Source organism: Lichenostomus cassidix, chromosome 4 (assembly GCF_008360975.1).
Source record: "Lichenostomus cassidix isolate B80296 chromosome 4, HeHo_3.0, whole genome shotgun sequence".
NCBI lineage: Eukaryota > Metazoa > Chordata > Aves > Passeriformes > Meliphagidae > Lichenostomus > Lichenostomus cassidix.
The window spans coordinates 8,399,466-8,421,467 of record NC_139484.1 but is presented as its reverse complement, the minus strand read 5'-3'; the positions used below and the strand labels follow the sequence as shown (position 1 = coordinate 8,421,467).

General features: G+C 37.4%; 1 protein-coding gene across 2 annotated transcripts in view; it reads right to left on the bottom strand.

Moving 5' to 3' along the window:
• SYNPO2 (synaptopodin 2) overlaps positions 1-22,002 on the bottom strand; it is a 79,403-nt gene extending 57,401 nt beyond the window's left edge. Inside the window, exon 1 of one of the 2 annotated variants that reach the window (XM_085057776.1) lies at positions 21,742-22,002. In XM_085057776.1, coding sequence (XP_084913902.1) covers positions 21,742-21,870 — 129 coding nt within the window. In that variant the 5' untranslated portion in view covers positions 21,871-22,002. The remainder of the gene's footprint in view (positions 1-21,741) is intronic. The other variant, XM_085057777.1, reaches the window with a different exon arrangement.

Below are 22,002 nucleotides of genomic sequence, written 5' to 3'. Positions count from 1 at the left end.
AAGCAAGTTTGAACAGTGAACTGGAAGTCTGAAGTTTCCAGTTACCTCTCTCCACACAAAAGATTTAATGATGAAGAACTATCAGAAAAAGGAGGAGGCAAAGCAATTATCTGTATGTGGCCAAAAGACAGTGGCACATTTAGGTTCATTTGAATCTGAATCTCTAATAATCTTAAATTGAAAATTTAGATTTATGTAATGAGGGGGACAGAGAAAATAGAAGGAAAATAGCAAACACCTTCCCAGTGTTTCCACTTATTAAGTAAGGCAGCTATCATGCCCACTGTTGATGAATGGGATAGTGTGGGCCTGACTAGTGCTGAGTGGCATAATATTCTTGATACAAGCCCCTAAAACACTGCAGAGCACACCTGGGGTCTCTTGCTTTCCAAATTTAGCTGCACAAGAGGAAGTTACTTTTTATTCACCCAAACATTGAGTACAATCCAGTCTTTCCAAGCTTCATGCTTACAGCATTTATGTTGTCTGAGAATTCGATACCCTGTCTTGCAATTTATGTACCTTACTATTTTGTATACAAATGTAGAAAATCAGCAGTACTAGCAAATTCTGCCTGAAAAGTGCTAGCAACAGACTTCTTCCTTTAAGAATCTGGCAGATCCTTTGCAATCCTCCTTATGGACATGCAGTGAAGCAGCATCTGTGTCTGTGTTCTCCTACTGCACTTGGGATGAAGTTTATTGCACTTTGGATTAGGTTGCAGTTACAGTATCGAACCCAAACAAGGAAATCTAGACAGAAAAGTTTTTTAAATGGGACAAGATGGTTACGTGGCCTAATGCTCTAAAATTCAGCATGCAGTAGATTGCCAGAATGTGAGTATATTTTTGTTGTTCCTTCTGCCTGCCAAGCCCAGTTAAATAGTGAAGCATACTGTAATTGGATGTTGCTATTTCCAAACATCTATAGGTGGTTTCTGCTGGGAATTGGCAACTTCTGTATTTGATACCAACACTTTCAAAGATGTGTTTGGCCAATGGTTGTTTAAATGCATAATATGTAAACTATTCAATTTTTCATTTGTATACTGTTCAGTTTTGCAACACTTTATCTATTGGGTCATAAAAGTTCTTACATGACTGCCCCTGATGCTGTTTTCATTTGGGGTTTATTTTTGGTGTGAGGAGTAGAAATAATACTAGGATTTTTCTAGAAAAGCCTTAACCTTAATGAAAGACCAAAACCCCACAAAAACCTCCAAACAAATTTGGCATAACTTCAAAGCCCTCTCGGCTGTACAGATGTATCCTTGTTCTACAGTCCAAACAGTATTCTTAGACCCCCCACCCACTGGCTGAAGTAAACTTGCTCAGCTGCATGAATGAAAAAGAATATCATACTGAGTATGTTTGAAGGCTTGTGAACCAAGCTTAATCTACTGTCATCATCATTTACATCTTCTTGTGCACACAGTGTTTGTAGTGAAGCAGTTAATACATTTAAGTTACTGTTCTTCCCTGTTTGATAACCCTCACAATCCCAGACTGAACTGTTGCAGTCATTGTGTACCAGGGCTTCCCAGTACCTTCACCTGGAATGGTTTCTTTCAAACATGCCTGTTGAATTTTTTCCTTAAAACACCTGACAGATGAATGAATGGGAAGTATCAGGAAAGATGTGTATATGCCATTAAACAGGGGAAAGCAGAGTGGAGCTGTTTCCCCTGGTAGAAATGACCAAACAGACGACCCTAGCACCACAGTCAGTGTTAGAGTTGATGGAGTTGATGTGGAAGGATATAGAGGAAAAGGATCAGAAAACCAAGAGGAGAATAGAAGGAACTCCCATTTTAAGAGTTAGGCTAGACTAAGCAATGCATGGTGTTTGAAGACAGCTTGTTAGACGAAGGTAATTTAGAAGTGGATTATTCAAGGGTAGAAGTTGCGTGCTTGTGTCTCTGTGCGAAAGGAAATCAGAGGAGCACGCTCTGGGTGTCAGAGCCTGGGGAGGGATGAGGGAAAGTGAGACATTAGATGAGTCTCTGACCGCAAAATATGTTCAGAACTGATCCACTAAACAACTCAGATGTGGTAAAAGGCAGGTTTGCAGATAAGAGCAGCAGTTAGAAACCCAAGTCAACTATTTCCAGAAAAAGCTGTATCTGACTCATAAGTTTAAGCCCTGGCCTGTAATGTTAAATGGAACTATTCTCTGTGGATTCTTAACTCATCCCTGCCCTTCATCAGCCCTATCTGCTGCAATAATTACTGGAACCAGCTCTTCCAATGGAGACTTTCTGCATTGCCATTAATCTGTTCATCAATATGGAAACTGAACAGGTTTCTAAAATGAGTTTGCTGGAGCAGTCTTGGGCCCAAGCTAAGAATTTGGTCCTGGCATCCAAATGCCTCAAAATAGGTAAGCACAAAATATTACAGATTTCTCACCCACATTGCAGGAGTTTTAAATGGGTCAAGGTTGAAGAAAATTTCTGACTTTTTTGTTTGTACTCCATCTTTTGCTCTTTGAGAGTTCACTTTGATTAACAGAACCTATTGTCACTCTTGTTCACTCTAGTCCCCACCAGGCTATTTTCTTTCAGAAGTAATTATTGTAGTTATAAAGCAAGGTTTGAAACTGGCTGTGCTTTTTCTTACAGTTTTGATTTTAGATATTCTATGGAGCTTGCTAAAAATGTTGTTTTACAGCTGTGGCAATATCTTGCATGTGTACTGTCAAAAATGGACTAGATTGACATTTAGTAGTTTAGCTTCTGGCAAGAGCTGGATATTTGTCAGCACCACTGGTCCATAACCAAAAAAGGTATTACTTGGAGAAAAAAAAATCTTTCAAACAATTTAGATTTCTGCTTCTGAGTGCAAAAAGCAGGCAAAAGATAATTTATGTTGTGAGCATGGAGATTTTCCTCCAGCAAAATTATTGGTTAAGTTTTCTTGCATAAGAGTTGGTTTAAATTTAGACTTTCAAAATACACCAAGTTGGAATTCTGGTGGTGCTGTGTGTAAATTTGTGTTGCTATGAGCTGAGGCTGCCAACTAATGCATAGAAGAACTCGGAAACCAAGAGAGTGGAGCTCGAAGGGGAGGCAGGAACAGGAAAGGGACTTGGGGAAAAGACTTAACTTTCAAATTGTATGCTTGACCTCTGTCAGTCAAGCTTTGCAGTAGGAAAAATGCAAACTAAACCATTGGCCTTTTGCAAACTTTGAGAACCCTGCTTTGCATAAACTTGTCATTTTGAACCTTTGAAGGAAATGGGAGCTCAACTGCAAATTCCAGAGCAGTTTGAGACAACATTTTTTGTGCATTATCATTACACCTTCTTTGGAGTCTGTTTTCCCATATACAAAATGGATGCTGCATTCTGCCCTATCATTTCTATAAGCTTTCCCCCTTTATTTCTCTTCATTAACTTGTGTTTATTTCCATTATTCTTTTTCTGTTTTAGGCAGGAAATCATACTTCCAGAATACCACCTAAAAGCCAAGCTACTTCTTTATTCAACGCTAATAAGTATCTGCTGTCTCTGGTTTACATTTTATTATACCACTGAATATATGACCTAACAATCTCTTGCAATATAGGCTCTTCTCATAGCTACTGCCATATATTACTATGCTTTTTCCGTTTTATTTTTCATTTAAACATAACTATCTACAAAAGTTACTGTCCAAGAAGTCTAAGCAGTCAGAAAATGCACTCCTATATTGCTCAAAGAACCCACTTGTCTCAGTTGCAAGCAGTACTTTTTCACACCCAGTTTTTTCCTATATCTCTGGCTTTAGTATGAAGTACAATGGCTGTTATAAATTAAAATTAGGTGTTTGCTTGCTGATGAATACCTATACCAGTGCCAAACAAATTAAATCTACAGTACAGGAAATACTCAGGATGCTTCCTTTAAAATCAAGAAAATCTCTCTCATAAAATCAATTAGGTAGCACTTAGAGAAAAATTGATCCAGGATATCTGAAGGCATTAGTAAAGTGTTGGGTTATTTATACTCGATGAGGGTTGCACCCTGGCAAGTGGTTTGATCAGAATGTTTGAAAAATCTGGAGCCATTCTGGCAGAGGAACCATTGCCACCTCTGCAGGTGTTCAGCAGGAGTCCTCAGCAGAAGAGGGGAGGAAGGGTTTGCCTGCAGTTCTGTTCTCTCCTGCTGTAACTTCTAGTTCCCTTTGATCCACAAAGCAAGGCAGCAGCTGCTCAGTCTCTGTGGGCAAAGTAGAGCCTTGCTGCATCCCTGCCCGCTGTGGATCCTGAAAAATGACCAATGTCAGAGGGACCAAGGTGGGTCCCTGCCATGTGTGTAACCCTAAACACAATCATGTCCCCAGCACGTTTGCAACTGTGAAAAGCAGTGGCTCATGTCAGAAAGCATTAATAGCTCAATACAGTATCGAGAAATCTGTAAAGGCTCCAATTTCTGTGGTCATAACCTTTTCTGATTTAGGGAAACTGTTTATTTTAATAGCTCACTTGGTTCCACTGATGCACTGTAATTGAATTCAGCTGAATTATTTCCCTGTCTGCTGCCAGCCTTCTCCCTCCTGCAACCCCTGGCAACCTTTTAAAGGTCCAGGATAGGCCTTAAAAAGAGGCATAGTCTCTCTTTTGCAGTCTGTTGAAATATCACTCCCCTCATTATCAGGCAGAGCACTATCCAGACTATTGTCAAGGAGGAGCCTCCTATCCCAGCTGGCCTCCCTTCCCAAATAGTAACCTTTTAGGTCCCACAAGGAACAGCACTTTGGGACAGTAGCAGCAGCAACAGTTTCACCCACACACTTTTTAAAATGTGAGATCTGCAAAATATTTTTTTTAATCCATTAAAATATCCAAATTCTATAATTCTGTTTATCCACAGTCTACTGGAGTGGTAAATTATGGCTGTGCCTGTAGATGTCTCATCATCAAAGGTACCTCATAAAGTATCAGCAGTACATGTTTGAGCTCTACTGTAAAGCCTGAGCTGTACTGCAAAGCATAGCGTAATCATTCCTGTGTTTGCAGAAAACTGAGTACTTGTGACACATCCATGAACTTTGTTTGGCCAGGACATTCTCAAATGGTCTGACATGAGCAAGTTAGAAGTGGGATGGAGAGGGCTTTGAAGCATTTTTCTTTTAAAACTTAGCTTTGAAGACTACAGGACTTTCTAGATGTAGTCAGAAGAAGATTCAAACACAGTTAGCCTTGTGGCAATTTGAAACATTCAACATTTTCCTGTAAAATTCCTAGGAATGGGAATTCAGATTCATCAACGAAGTCTTGCCAAAATACAGTCATGTTTTTGCTTTCCAAATGTGAAACTCCCATTGAAATCACTTGGTCACTTTCTATTAACTTCAGCCTTAGTTGGAGCAATCTTTGGAGGAACACTGAGGGAAAAGTTTCATAGTGCTTCAAGCATGAGAAAATAATTCTAAAAATCTACTGGCACTTTGGGAAAATTTGTATAAATGGCCAATATTGAGCATGAACTTTCAAACCCAAACCCATGTAATAGTCTGAAATTTAAGGAAATGTGCCTTGGCTAGAAGGGACAAATGCAGCGAATTCCTTTACAGTGTATGTATACTAACGAGAAAGAAAACAAAAATCTTACAAAATTCTCTTGCTAGATTATCAATATGTGAACAGCTAGTGCTGAACTTGAAAAAATTTGCATTTTTCCATGTTTTGCATGGAACACTTGCTAAACAGTCAGCATCCCTCACCCAGCTACTGCATCAGCTAGCCTGCACTTTTGCAATGCATATTCCTAATATGAGCAAATCACAAACCCTGTTAAAACTTTGCTTTATGAGACGTAAGCGCAGTTTCTCCCCTGAAAGACGGTACTCGGGTGCTGCAGCACAAAGAGAAGCAGAACTGTAAGTGGCGTGCTCAAGATATTATTTCATTTATAAAACTGTGAGAACTAAGACAAGGGCTACAAGAAAAGGATGCTGAATCATAAAGAGTGACAGAAGTTTAAGATGGAAATTGCCTTTTCTGTCCTAACTTTACTATTGAATCCTTTATGGCATTGCAGGAAAGGCAATGCAGGCAGTAATATGATAATATTTACTTGTAACATTTGCAGTCTCTACTGTGCACAGCATTAATGTCATTTTATTGAAATGATTCTATAATTTTTAACAGTTTGGCTGACAGTGTTGTGGTTTGGGGGAATTTCCAAGTAGCTGAAGTACATGAACTGCAGCAGGAAAGTCCCATTATCTGTGCATAGCTCAGTAAGGGATCATTCCCAAGCTCAATATCTGGTTTTAGCAGTCAGTGATTTGCACTGGTGCATGCAAGAGCCACTGCCAGGCCAGAACAGACCAGAATAAAGTAAATTAAAATTTCCTTAAGAAAGGGGATTTCTGTCTTATCTATAGAACTGAAACTAGGGGAAAATGTTTTAGTCTTTCCTGACCATTTCCCCCTTCCCTTCAAAATACCACAGTATTATGTTGATTTACAGCATTCTTAAAAATTTAATAGTTTTCTCTTTAAAAGTATCCTTATCATGCCCAAACCAGAAGATAATTTGGTTTGGTTTTATTAAAATCCCTTCTGAACTTTTTACACTGTAGCTATTCTTCCCAAATGAGTCATACAATAACCATTCCCAGTTTGTAGTCAGTTCTCCAAAGAAGCAGAAGAAAAAAGAAACAACTTCCTTTTAAGGGAATGAGACCTGTTTGTAAAGATAAACCTCTTTCTATTTCTATTTGAAGACATCCTCCATAACCCAAGAATTGATAGTTATAAAAACACTATTTTATTTGGATTACAAAAACACTCATAGCTATAGAACATTGTTTAATGTTAGCCTAAAGCATCTGTATATACACTCAGACGTATGGGCATTGTTGAAACTACACATGCAACATGTCAAATGAGCATCAAGTTGACCAGAAATCTGTAAGAAACATCTTGAAAATAATTCAATTTCCTTTTATTTAATATTTTAAAGTAAACTTGTTAAACAAAGGAGTGCTTAATATTTATGTGCAATGAAAACAGTTCAAGAGTATGTAACTGTATAAGTAAGCTAACAGCAATTTCTATTAAAGTGCTCTATGATTCCCAAAAGGAATCATACTGCTTGAATGCTAGAGAATTCACATGCTCTTAGGATTTGGAAAAATAGCTACATGCCATAATTTGCTGTGACAATCTCCGTAACCGCTGAAAGCCACTGTTGTTTTAATAGCAGCTTTGTTGTCCAACTCAATTTCTGTCCATAGAAATTGTAACAGGTATTTAAGTGTCCTCACTGTGCATTTTGTTCTCAAACTGTGGGCCTGGCAAGCTTATTCTGCTAGCCCTGCAATCAGCAAATACCAGTTTCTCTAGTACCACATGAAAAAAAAATTAAAACATTAAAAACTTGGGATTATTTGGGTTTTTTTCCACTTGGGGGTGGGATCACTTTGCAAACCAGGATATCCAGAAATGTGTTCTAATTTTTATGAAAGCTGGAAGTCAGTTAAGAACCAGATTTCAGTAGCTGGTACTGGAATAAAAACTGTATATGTCATGAGATTCACAATAAGTTTTAAAAAGTTGGGCAGATAGTCACTGTTATTTTACAGGGATTTTTTAAGATATCTGACTATAGGTATATTCTTTTCAAGATATTAATTTTAAAAGTATAAGATGTGTGATGGTGTGCAAATTAAAATATTTCACTGGATCTTTACTTAAATAGCAAGGTAAGAATAGAGTTATAGATTAGTTAAAGGTTGAAAGGTAAAAACCCCTGATATTAATTCAGACAGAAAAGCAGAGATTAATTAAGTTGTATTGCCATCCATTTAGCTCTGAACCCCTGACACTATAGTTTATTAGAGAGGTGGAGACAACAGAATCCTTTGTAACAGGGATTTATATTACCAGTGGAGCTACAGCAGACTTTTTCTGTGTTGTTAAAACAAATTAATCAAAACCAGCAGGGAAGCGTCCTTGAATTACAATGGTTGCATTATTCAGAAACTGTAAAGATTGTATTTTTAAGGAAATCCAAAAGGCATGTGGCCAGTTGGGGTTTTTTTTAAACTCTGCCATTTTTGACAATTCTTAATATAAGAAGCTGGAGTATTGTTTCAAGTAGACCTTTGGCAAACATTTTCTATGATTTTATTTAATTTTCTTCCTCTAAATTATTATTTTTATGTACTAACACAAACATAATATGGCATATCTCATCCCAGATAGATCCTGAAGTACTTTCATGATCTTTGTCCAAGATTTGTGCCAGCTTTAAGTTTGCTAAGTATGCAGTTCCACACACAAAAGGCTGCAGCCCACACATAGATGAAATGCATCAATCCCATAGCAAGAGCAGCCCTATGTGTTCCTTCTGGGGGCTAAAGTAATATTTTCCTAACAAAACTTTCACCGAGGAAAGGTATGCAGGGTTACTGACGTCATTAGATCATAGGCACAAGTTGGAAGTTTAGTTTAAAATACTTTTTAAAAGTGAAATCACTGCAGAGGGTTAGAATCCCCAGGTGCACATTTCTTGCCAGGATCACTGAGGGATGTTTTCAGCAGGGAATGGCCACGTACGGGATGCACAGCATTAACTTTCTGCAGCCCTGGTTCTGTTAAGGAGGAAGGGCCTTGAAAAACGTTTGAAGCTGTATTATTTATGATGAGGCACACCTTTTATTTTTACAGGGACATCATTTGCATAAAGCCATACTGCTAAATATGACAGATAAATATCACTGATATTGCTGATTCCCTCAAATGAGTGGGAACAAAATCCAGGACAGCATCCCACTTGCTTAAGTAGTTTAAATTAAATCCTGGTCTCTTCCAAAACCATAAATAATAGAAATAACAGTTAAGAAAGATAATGGGAAAAGTGCTACGAGACTGAAATAAAAATATTTTCAAATCTTACTCAGATGTTAGAATAATAATAATTCTTAAAGAATTTTCTAAAAATAACAACAAAAGAAACAAGCACATGCAAATGAACAGGATAATCTTTACTGTATCAAACATCTGGAAAATATAAGCACACATGAAAGAGCTGCTCATTTTAAGGATTTAATTTAATAACTCATCCTGCTCAAGAAGATTAACATGTGGCTATAAAATACCTGCTTGCCATCAGATTTCACCCCGAGATGGTCATACAAAGATTTCAGATAGCCCTAGTTGTATTAGTCTAAGTCAGCATCATTCCTTTTCATTTTGTGTGGCTACTGTTGCTCCAACTGTGCTCCAAGATATCCTGCATATTTTTCTACTATTAAATGACGCATCTAACTTGGCTTCCTTGCTACGGAACCTTCAAGTAATCTTGGGAAGTATAAATCCTAAACGGTGCCAGATCTTCATGACTTGATTTCTAGAGTGACCACTGCTTTTACTGCGTAGGAAAGCAACAATTGTATCTTTTACCAAGAGACACTTTCTGTAAGCACTTCTGAAATGAAAACTGGTAGCTACAAACCCCAAATCCTCCATGTAGAATTTCCCTATGGAAAGTGCATCCACTCCTAACAGAGGTCAAATACTAACTTGCAAATAGGAGACAAAAGCAGGAGAGGAAATGGACATCACTGTTTTCTCCTCTCACATGCACTGTGCTGCTTTCAGAACTTATTTGTGAAAGAAAAAATAGTCTGAAGGAGCATCTGGCAATGTGACAGCATGGTATTTGCAGGTGGTTTTTGAAAGAGTGTCAGGAAGCCCCTGGTAATGTCAAAGTCAGCCCTGATCCACAGCATTTTTCCAAATGCCGAGCACCAAACAAAGGGAATAGAGGCCCAGGAAGAATTTGTGAAGGCACAGATATAAACTGAAAAGACATTTATGGGAATTGGTTCGGTAATATTGTATTTTGTTTCCTGAGCAAGTGCTTCCCTACAATTCAAATTACTATATACCTTAAAAATTGATAAGTTGTGTAGCTCCTTATCTCATGGCACTGATTTTAGCTGTTTGAGAAATCCTTACAGTCAGACAGTTTTCAGCATAGTGGTGATGTAAGGAATCATTAAAGAAACGACTGAAGATCAGGAGTGACATTTCAATCAACTGAATAGAATTGTAAACATGTACAGTGCTCTTTTTCACCTAAAAGAAAATAAACTGACTCAGATTGCCTCAGAAGACTTTGCTGACACCTCTTACTAATATAATTTTGAGGGAAAGCTCCTATTATATGAACTGCTAGTATCTCCTCAGGTTTCTCTGGGAAGCACACTTTTTAAGTATTACATAGTCTTTAGAAAGATCTCACAGGTCAGCACCTCCATAAATTAAATTCAGTGTTAGAATCAGTGTCCAGTTTCCTTTTCTCTTTATTATTTTGCCCTGAAACATAGATTTTTCTTATTAACTTATACAATTAATTGAAAAAACACAGCAAAAGCAGTTTAATGTCACTGTGTCAGAGAGGACTGTACATTCTTTTAGCATGGAAGAAATTAGTCAAAACTAATCAAGTGCAGTTTTCTCAGGATTTGTATTTGAGATACTAGTTTGGGGTGTAACTAAGGGAGTTTAAATGGTGGAGAAACTAGAGGTACACAAGGCTTGTGTGAGCCAACTTAAATGGCCAAAAGGAAACCCAAGCACATGAAAATATCATCTGGCCTGAGAGCATCTTGCGAATATAAAACTGAAGAAATCCACATAAGTCCAAGAAAACTTTTAAATTAAACTAAACTCACTTGGGCCTAAGCATAATTTTTTGTTTTAAGGGACATAACATGAGATTATGTGAATCCCCAGGGGTAGACACTGCTTTTTGTACTACTACAGACCTACGAAAGCAGGGAGGACTTTGTAAGGTATCATTTCTTGTCATAATGATCTTATGGAAAACTATTGGAAGAAGCTTTTTAGTTGTATATGAGACAAGAGAGAGACACTGAATAGGGCTGAGGCAATAGGCAACACCTACAGCTGTGAATCACTGTGTCTGCACCCAGCATATTTGATCCAGTTACTGAAATGAATTGTGTTCCTTGCTCTTGATGGAACACACCTGCACACAAACATGGAACAATGAGTATTTCCCAACCTTTAAAAAAGTATTTGGGAATAGAGCAGTAAAAAGTTTTGGGGAAAGATTTGGTTTGGTTCTCATTTTAGGTGAGCTTGATTACTGTGCATTGCCTATGGCAACACCCGAAACACCCAAAAAGAAAGCATTTTCCATAAGAAGAAGGGTTCCTTCTCAACCTTTTCAGTTTCAGCTGATTACGCTAAAAGATGATCCATTTCTGCTTGACTATTTTTATCCCAGGGCCCAACAGCTGATGAACCATGCCAGGGTTTAATTATTCAGCACTGAATGATACAGGAATCCAGAGGCATGAATTCAAGTCTGATTTGAACAGGTCACTGCATCTTTAGTTTTTGCCTGAGTCAATTAGCACCCAAAACCAATTTGTGCTAATTTCCAGTCTCTGCAATTTTCCAGGCCTCTTATGCAAATCAGGCTGGAAGCAAACAACCAGTGAGTGACCCAGAAGGCTGGTATGGGGCTGGGCACTATTGTTCTCAGGCCATGCCTTTCAGTGCCTGTTTGTTCATAGCGTAACTCTAAAAAATGACAGGCCACAACCATAAACACCTCCTCAGGCTTAATTATTGTAGCCTTTGTATGGTTCTTGCCAGTGCAGAAAAAGGGGCATTCATGGTCCTCTCACTACATTTAGATTCATTGGATTGTTTCTTACTGTTCCTGTAAATATAGAGGAAGAATACTGAAACTAGAATGACAAGAGGTTTTAAAGTCAAACCCTTTCTTGTAGTCACAAACTGTGCCATGAAATCAGAAATATTTGGTAACATTATCCTGGGGATCTGTACTGATCAGTTAATTTAAAACTATTTGAGTAAAAATAGTCTTAAGCTGAAAAACTCAGGTAGATTTCCAACACCATAACTGGTCAATGATGCAGTCTTCGATTTGGTGTCCTTCATGGGAGTCTATTCTTCATCAGATAAATAAAATTAAGATCTAGTGTAACAGACTGAATTTGTGACTAAAAGTGAGGGCAGAGAAAGAATAATGAGGAATTTGTTAAAAGCACCATTTTAACATAGCTCAAAATTTGATTTCAATTGGATACAAGAGCTGGGAGAGTTCTTACACCTCCAGGGCTCCCAGCCCTGTCTGCTCAGGCTGTTGTCATATTGGGCGGGAAGAAACGGAGGGTTGAGATAATATTTTTATACTCTTTTTAAAGAATTATTTCACTGCATGTATTCAATAGTTGTGTGGAATATTACTATTTAGTGTTCATAATATGCATCAAATAGATGCAGAAATATTTTTGTTTTCTCTTTAAAGGATTACAGTTGCCTCTTTATTCTGAAAAACTACTGAAATACATTTTAGTTGGGTTTTTTTACGATCCAAATTTGTCCTGACTATGATGTTATGAAATTCCAAATCAAACCCTAGTACAAATTTATGGAGCCCTCCTTAAGGGGATTACATTGTATTTCTATGCAGAGAATAATAAGTAGAAGTGAAAAGAAGATTTTAAACTCGTATTTTGATATTATGATTTTGATTTATTTGATATTATGTGATTCTTGACTTGATTTATATACAAATTTTCCTGGGGGCATTGATTCTACACTTTAAAATTTATGTGGTCTGAGGGGAACTGAGCTGAATGATACTTTCACCTGCAGTAAGGAAACATTAAAACTTTCAACCAAAATTTCTCCAAGGTATAACTGTCTTCACATTCACTTACCTATGATTTTTGGGGTTGTGAAGAGCACCATCTAGTGATAATCAATAATGTCAGTATCATGAAAAGGTGATTATTTAGACTGGACATAAAGGCACACCACTAATTCACTTACCAAAGAGACTGGGAGGCTCAAAAGGAAAGAGTGTCCTAGTTGTGATTTTCAAATACCAAGTACATTCCCTTAGATACCCCCCAAAAATGCACAATTTATCTAAAGACTGACTTTGACTAAAAGTATGGATACCGTGAGATAATAACTTTAATACTAAAATTTTGTTTCCAAGGCCAATTATGTAATCTTAGGATGCATTCTTGTAACGAAACTCTCCACATTTGTGAATGGCTTCTTTTATATTGATCAGTATAATATACTTATTCTACTGACTGACAATGTAGGTGAAGAACTTCTAATTTCCTAGGTATCCTTTTTTTTTTTTGGTAAGCCAGCTATTCTGAAACTTTGGTCTCTTTTTCCTCTTTTTCTAAGCAGGATGTCAAACAGCTGCTCCTTCATAAGGATCTTAAGCATTAAATAGTATCACATGGTGGAATTTGCTTGAAACAGCCATGCTTAATGATAGTTATTCCTAATCTGAAAGATTTTGCAAGCAAGTCTTGCACTATCCATCCTGCAAGTATTGTTTCAGCATGCAGAAAGGTCATTATGAATATATGATAATATAGAAAGCTATTTATCCCTTTCAGATTACTTCCATATGCATCCTCTGTAATTAAATCCGTGGCTTATGGCAGCTGGCCTTTGAAGTGATCTCTGCAAAATAGGAAAATGTAATTTGTGGAACAAAATGCTGATCACTCTATTCCAGCCACATCTGTTAAGCTCTAGTAGTTCAGAGATTTGTGTGCTGAGAGAGTTCATGAAAGCAGAAAGTTTCCTGTGTTTCTTTCAGTCCAAAGGAAGTCAAATGGAAGTGATGGGTACTGTTCTAACCAAGTAACAAGGTTTGAAATTGGAGGCATTTTTGCCCACAATTTTCAGTGAATTCACTGAAACAGATGTTTAAGTAGCTGTATTTGTATATTTAAATAAAAGTACTACAGAGAGAAGGATAAAAGAAAGCAGAACAGGAATTCCTGGCAGAGAAGACAAGGATTAAGAGAGATAAATAGAGAGATGACTGTTTCAGTGGTGGTGGATGAATAAAGCTAATAGAAGTCATGATGTGATTCCCTTGATAGCAGCACATCTTGGAAACACCTTCTATTACACAGGTGGAGACAACCATAACAATTACTGTTGCACAATTCTCCATAGAGATGCTTTCCTTGCAGATGAAAAGATGGGTCCTTAGAGCCTTTCCAAAGGGATGCCAGTTAAACTGCTGGAGATACATCTACAAGATGAGTGCACCGAGGAGCTGCTGAATTGTCCAGCCACAGCTGCGCCTGCTGAAAAGGTATCACCCACAGCTGTCTGGCACTCCTCTCCCTTTCCTCCTTCCTTTCCTAGCCTGGGGGGGTCTCTACACTTCAAGTCTGACAGATAAACTGCTTGTAGGACTGTTGCCTGAGCTGTCAGGTAAAATGACGTGACTTAGCAAAGCCCTGTTATCTCAGTTTTGGAAATACCATTCAGCCGACACAGGTCTGTCAATTTGCAGAGTTGAAGAAAGCAAGAGGGCAGTTACAAGGAGTGCCTTCAACCAGTATACATTTGCAACTGAGGGATATGTCCACAGTCTAAATATTTTCCTTAGCTTACACCAATATATTATCAGTCCTTTAAAAAATGGCCTCTAGTTTCTAGTAATGTCAGTCTAGTATGCACTATTAACAATCATTCCTTTCTCTTATAAATAAGAAGACTGAAATGTCTTCAGCTCAAGTGACTATCTTTGTCCTCACAAAGACTTCCAAGATAGATTGGAAATGAAATGTACCATTACCAAAATAAAAGTTTATTTGAATAAAAGTTCCATTATATAACAGTGTTATCACAATACCCCAAAGTCTAAGGTTTTTTGGTTCCTTAGAAGGGAATGACTTCTGCTAGACATAGAAATCTGTACTAAGTAGATCCATAGCAAAATCTGCTACACCATTCCCAATGAGGATTTTTATTCATGATATCTGCTTCTAATTAAATAACTGCACTATATTATACATACTACGACCCATTCCTTTGCCCTTTGAAGTCAATGGCAAAGCTCCCAATGAGTTCATGGGAAAAGATGGATCTCCTTTGTTAAGGCTTCCTTTAGCACAATTTCAACTGCCTGGTTTTAAAACAGAGATTCAGCTTTGCCACCTTTGCCTTCAGAAAACAACCAGTTCCTGATATTCCTGTATTAGGCAGAGAGTACTAGGAAGGGCAGATTTAGTCATATTAAATTGTGTTCCCCTGTCATTCTGTTTGCTTTTCTTTCTGTTACTGTGAAGTGCCACAATGGACATATGGTATCTTAGATGATCATTTTTTTTAAAACTTTCTGGAAATCCAATATTGCAGCAATTTACGCCATCCGTGGCATGTTTATGCTATGAAACCAGCAGTATAGAACACCAGAGCTTACCTACTTTCTTCATAGTTTTGACCCATCACCAGTTCATCTGCTGATGAACTGTAATATAAAACATGCTTACAAAACCCAAAGCATCCAGTTTCCTAAATAGAACCATATTTCTCAAATATACTTACAAAAAGGCAAGTTTATAAAATAATGATTCCACAGCTACTCAGTCCAGGATGACATAACTCTTTTGAAACAAAATGTTACCCATGCATTCAATGCCCAGTCCCAGATGTAGGAAGGAGATGTAAAACAAAGAAGGAAACTTAAAGGATTCAGAATATATTTGTACAAAGTAGAAAGACAACTTGCAGACAGAGTTTCCCTGCTAAGCAAGAGAGGGACAGTAGGTGCTGTGCCCAGGACTGCAGCATATGACAGAGAGCTCAGGGGCTAAGCCTGTTGTCTCTGGCAAGCTCAGAGCCACATTTTTGTTAGAATTTCCCTTTCACATAGGCAACAAATAAGGCAGCCACTTCTTCACTGCTCTTAGCACCCCATTGAGAGCAAAGTGCTGAGGTGTTTTGAAGATTTTTGGCCTTCATGCTCAACACCAGGTTGTACTGGCAGGTAACAAAAACATAGCACTTCAATTTTGGTGCACACTGAAGTGTTCTAGTCTAAATGTGTATTAGTCTCATCCTAACATTCATACTGACTATGAACTACAGATTCTAATGAAATGGTACAGATGGGAGAAATTACAGAAAAAGAAACAGAAAAAGAAATCCATTGTGTAACTTGTGTACATTAGGTTTGAAATTTAAAACCTTCAAGCTGATATCCAGGGGGTTTTTTACTGCCAGTTTTGTTCCAGCCAATGAGCAGTGCTCATAAGTACTGGTTGCAATCTAAATGTTATCATTTTTGTCCATAGCTAATTCCATGCATGGAATTATTCCTCTTAAAGCTGAAGCTATTTCTGCTAATCCATCTCATTTTATAGAGTGCTAAGCATTTAATTTATGAAATATGGTCCCTTAAAGTAATTTCTACTCTAAATATTTCTGCTGCATGTAGGAAGAGCACTGAGTTCTGCAAACCCTTCCATGATCTGCATAAATTGTTAGCTGCGTCCTCTCAAACAATCTGACACAATCCTAGAGGACTCTGTAAATGACATTTCCTGTTGTGATATTTTAATGTGAACTTGGCCACAAGTCTTACTATTACATTCACAGTCACAATAAGAATGCAATGGCAGAAAATACTGAACAATAAGTAATAATGTCTTGCAGTGTATTTTAAATGTTTCCAGCAAAGAAACTAAAAAATGAAGCAAAGCCCTATACAAAGCAGTTAATCTAATTTAGTAGGAATACACTGTTTGGTTTTTTTAGTTTGTTTAGTTTAAATCAGTGTGAATTATGGTGTTCATTCTATTCCATTGAAAACTCGCCTGGCGTGAGAGTTGGAAAAGCATCAGTTGGAAATAAGCACAAATGAATAACACCATGTATCCAAAACATGCTTGTATTTGCCTAAATACTGTAGGAAAGCATGCCAAAACCAGCTTGGTATGTAGTTCTATATATCCAAAACAGGATATTCACTCACGTGCTAGTTCAGCCTGCAGCTTTTAAACAACTAGATGGGACTCCAGTGCTAAACATTTCCACTGGCACAATAGCTGGAATGCAAAAGTTTAAAAGTAGGGAACACAGAGCCCTAACCTTTAGAAGAGCATGTAAACCTTTGGTGTTAAGGTGTATGAGATTTCTTTCTTCATTATTTTTCTAAGTAACACTGGCAGATTTTTCAGAACAGAGTTATTTAGAAGTGATCTATTTTAGCTAGATTTGAGGAACCGTACTTTGTTCCTCTGTTTTGCAAAATAAATTAACTTAAGGTCTATAAAGCCTAGCTTCTTCCAGTCTGTCAATGGAAGTTTTGTAATTTACTTAAATAAAAGCTGAATTATGTCATCTAAACACATGCAAAAATGTATTGGTTATTAAACTGGGTCAAGGCTTGTAACACAGTCAAAGTTGTCTCCAGAAAATATAGATAAACCCATGATTTTCCACATGCCTCTTTGTGTGAAAGAATATGTAAATATGCCTTACAGGGTTTTCTGAATATCAGGAAATACCAGCTGTGTCAGATGGTCTGAAGGGTGAATTTGAGAATAAGAGTCTGTCTGGGCTGCAAAAACAAACTATGTTTGGAAATGTATTAGCAAGCAAATTTAAACAAACAGTTTTAAATCCAGGCCAAGTAAGGCAAGTTGAGTTTAAAATCATGTAGGTTGACTCTAAACTCCCCTCTTTGCTGTCAAAGTTCAACTAGCATATTTTAAACATGGCTTGATCTGCTGATTGCTATTGCATAAAGCTGTGTTCAAATCCTGATTCAAATGTCTACTGATACAAACAAGGTAGTATCAGCAGGGTCATGTTAGCTCAGTGCTGATCCTTCACCCAGCACGCTGAGAACTGCAATTCCAAACAGTTCTGGAGAGGAAGGTTCTGCTTTTACTGACCTAATTTACCTGCCTGCAAGTGTGAGCATTTGCCAGTGCTGACAATGTAAGAGCATGATGAAAACCTAGAAAGGTTTCCTTAAACCCAGAAGCTGTGATGCTGTTTGTGGATAGACCAACTAAACTGATTGCTAAAATATATGTTACACACACACATATATATGTGATGGTGACATGTTTTGCTTTACGTCAGGATCCTAAGCATAACTGTGCTAACATGTCTCACTTCTTTTTTTTTTTTTCTGCTAGACTAAATGTAGAGGTTAGCTTGATGAAAACCTCTTGGGGTTGTTCTGTATGTGTCAAGTATTTTGGATAAATGCAGAGAAAAAGTCAAACTACCACAACACAGCTCACCTCTGTTTATATCCAGTAGTAAGTAATCATATTCAGACATCACTTTTCACACTGTTGGTTCAGGTTGTTCCCAAGCCTTTGAGTTTCATTTTCTGTTTCAGGTTCCAATGAATCCAAAATGATGAAACTGAGACTTGAAATCTGAGCATGTTAATGGACAAGGGCACAAGTCTAAAATGACCAGGCGGCCAGTTGTCACATGTCATTACTAAGTCAAAGGTAAAACAACTATTTGGGAAGCAGTAGCAGAAGTCTCCTTGGAAGCATCTGTTCATTTTCACTTTTAGGATATTAATCTGAATTTCCTTTAAGTGCTTATAATTTAAGTACTTAAATACTAGAACTGTTTGTTAAAGTTCCCAAACTTAAATTACCAAGACTTTGACAGTTGCAAACAATGAGGTCATCAAATTAGTGTTTGGTGCAGGTAACAAATATGCTGAGAATAATGTAACTCTCTTGCAAAGATAGTTTAACAGAGTCACATTGCAGCTGAATTATAAATCTATATCATCCACAGAACAATTCCATGAAATTACCTGTTGCAAAAGAGATGCTTCTTAAAAGATATAACTTCATTGTATAGCTTTATAGCCAGTATTGTTAAGTATTAATAGAAAAAAACAGGACATTATTTCAAATGCTAGTTCAGAAAATCAGCCATTATTTTATATACATTTTAAATTAAAAACTGCAAGGAAATTTTTAAGAAAAAAACCACAATGACATTAATTAAAAAATATTCTTTTGTACATCTCATGGTAAAACAGAAAGGACATCATGTGTTGTTTTGCTTTTATATATCTTGAATTCTTATCCTTCTGGGGTCACTACTACACTGAGATTTCCTAACTATCTCCTGCTTTGGGAAAGCTGTCCTACAGCACGGTACTGACATACCTTAGTAAAGGGATTCACACAACCACTGTTTTCAGTAGCTTTGGACTACTGATTAAACTGTTTTTTTAAAAATAACATCCATTTATTAGATAACCTTCTTCACACAGTATGTCCTGTGACATAGCATTTAAAATACTTTCTTTTAAAGCCCTTGTGTTATATTGCGACAGTATATAGAATATACCAATTCTTTTTAACTGAAAATAAGTTTTTATTAAGTATTTGCAACATTATAGACCTTCATGAAGTAAGTTGGTGTACAGAGCCATGGTTTAGAGGAGGAGAGTTGTTAAACATTTATGCCTCCACAGAAAATGAGTCAAACTTATGTTTTGAATAAGGATTTAAAATGGACAAGCAGAATGATACATTCTCATACTTTAGAAAAATCCATTTGTTGCAATCTCACACTAACAAATTACTGAAAAGTCTTGAACCTAATTTATTGGCTGTAAAATTATTTGCCGATGAAAATTGCCTATTTTAACTGCAGAAGTACTTGTGGAAAAGTACTGAGATATTTTTGGTAAAAGGTTTGTCTTTATCTCTCCCTTAACATTTTGCATGGTAATGGAAGATAGTAATTTACACTACAGGCAAAACTTTCATGGATTTTAGTGGGAATGCTACTGGAATATATGCTATAGGAGCTAGAAAGTGTGGGGGGTGGTTTACATATTCTTTATAAATGTAATGCAACTATTTTAAAAGGCATAAAACAAGCTGGTAAAAGCTGCTTCTGGCAGTGAGCTGCAGTGATTTAGTCCATCAGCTTTGAAAAACAATATGTTTCCTTTGCCAAAGAGAATTTAAGTGTGAATGTGGGACTTTTGTGTCCTGACATATTTTAATGGATTATATCATTTTTTTCCATTTCATATTCCTCTCACCTTTAGATCTATATCACAATCACTTCTCTACTCATGACCAGAGCCTGAATGCCTTTCCCTCTGCTCTAATGAAGGTAAGCAACCCCTCTGGAGCCTTCCCTTTCATTTACAGGAAAACAAACTTGTACCTGTGGGTTTTTTTCTAAAAATATATACATTCTTATTTTTCTAAATTTGGAGACATTTTCCTGTGTTTTTTCCCATTAGAAGTAAGGCACAGATGTGTATCTCATTTTCAAGTCCCAATCTTTAGTGCTAAAACAGAACTGAGATTTAAGTGCCTCACTCTAGAACGTGAATATCAAAAAAGACCCCTACACTTGAGTAAGCCATTAGCAGGAAAACTAAAGTTTAGTCAGAATCTTGTGTTCAAACTGCTGTGCTTTTTACTTTTGGTTTTATGTAATCGAGGCTACTTGCCTCCTACCTCTACTCGGGATTTTTTAAGTTCTAGCTACAAGGTTTCGCTAGATGGCAGGACTCCACTGCCGTCTGATATCAGAGGCTTTACTTGCACAGCAACAGTTGCCCCACAGCAGAAAAAAAGTGAACACGTTCAAGTTTTGCGAAATAGAAAAGCAAACTGAAAAGAGTAATGAAAAAAAATTCAGACCCTTAATAAATCATAGTTCTGTTACTGGATAAGGTTAATATTATGGGCTGGAAATAACTGAAAAGAATAGTGAAAGATGTTCTTTTTTTGGCAGAGGAGCTAAAAGGACCTTCTTTTATGAAATGAGGTAGATTTATTGTTTCTGCTGTTTGTGAAAAAGTTAACAGATCCAGTAAATTAAAGTTAACTAATTAATAAGTGCATTGACAGCTTGAGAAAGTTACTGCTTAAATACTAAACCACTGATCTAAAATGCTATATCAAAGTAAAACCAAAAACCTTAACACTCGATGTACTGTATTACCAAGCTACAAAAAGGAGATAAGATGCATTTTAAACCCTGTCCCACAATTTAACAAGGCAGAGTTCATGATGATGATCAGTCCCTGTACCGTTTCAGCCTGCGGTATTTTGCTGAGCTCAGAGCTCTGGACAAAATTTGTCTCTCTTGTCTAGGAGAACAGAATGCAGCTCCATACAGTTACATAAGCCTTAATAACCGTGACAAATCTTCATTGTTGTACCAGTGGAGAAGCTGTTGCACTGGAGTGAGCACTGATTTTTAACAAAACTACTTTTGAAATATTATTTTTGCAAGGGGGGGCTACCAGTTCTTATTTTTAATTTGTTGTCAGCTTCTACAGTCTGTTTTGCCCTCTTTCTATACGTGCAGATAATTTATAAAGTGTCGAGTAATTTTCATTGTTGCTCATGAAATATAAGAGGGAACATTTGGCATCTATGAAAGCTGCTTCTAAGACTGGATAACTTTCCAAAACCAGAGATAAGTCAGTGTAATGCTTTCCAGGATTCCCAAAATAGTAAGAACATTTTCTCATGATAAAACTGTATTTATTCTATGACCAGAGTAGAAAAACTATCATAAATAGATGACTGAAGCAGCATTTCCTAATATGAGATTGAGTTTTGCAGTGTGCCGGGTGCACTCTCAACCAGACAGCGAAGCAAACAGGAGCTGAAAGGCACACATCATATCACAAGTCAAACATTCAGCATTTAACAAAACTTTTGCAACACTTGCAAGCTACCAAAAAGAAATAATTCCCATTTATTGAAACCAACAGAATCAGCACCTGTAGAATCTCTGCAAAATACGTTAGCGAATTCAAGCAAGTATCACAAGAACATCCACACCAACCATTTCCCTGGAAGCAGGATGAATTGAAACAAAGTGGTCCTGTCACCCATGTACACAAAACCCTAATACCATCTTTCTGTCATGCTCCTACCTTGGCGATTTGCAAAGGCTGCTTCTGCTCCTTGCCCCCTTGCAGTCTGAAGCCCCACGGTGCCCCTCCGCTCATAGCAATGCAGAGATAATCCCCTGTGCCCATTTTCCTGGTGCAGTTGGGCAGCATTCACATACAGGAGAACATGAAAAACTGGGTTTGCAGGCGTTCAGCGAGCTGCAGATTCGTCTGCCAGGCAGAGCGGGAGACCCAGAGCACCACACTGTTGCTGCCTCTGTGTACTGCACGAGCAAATGTAGT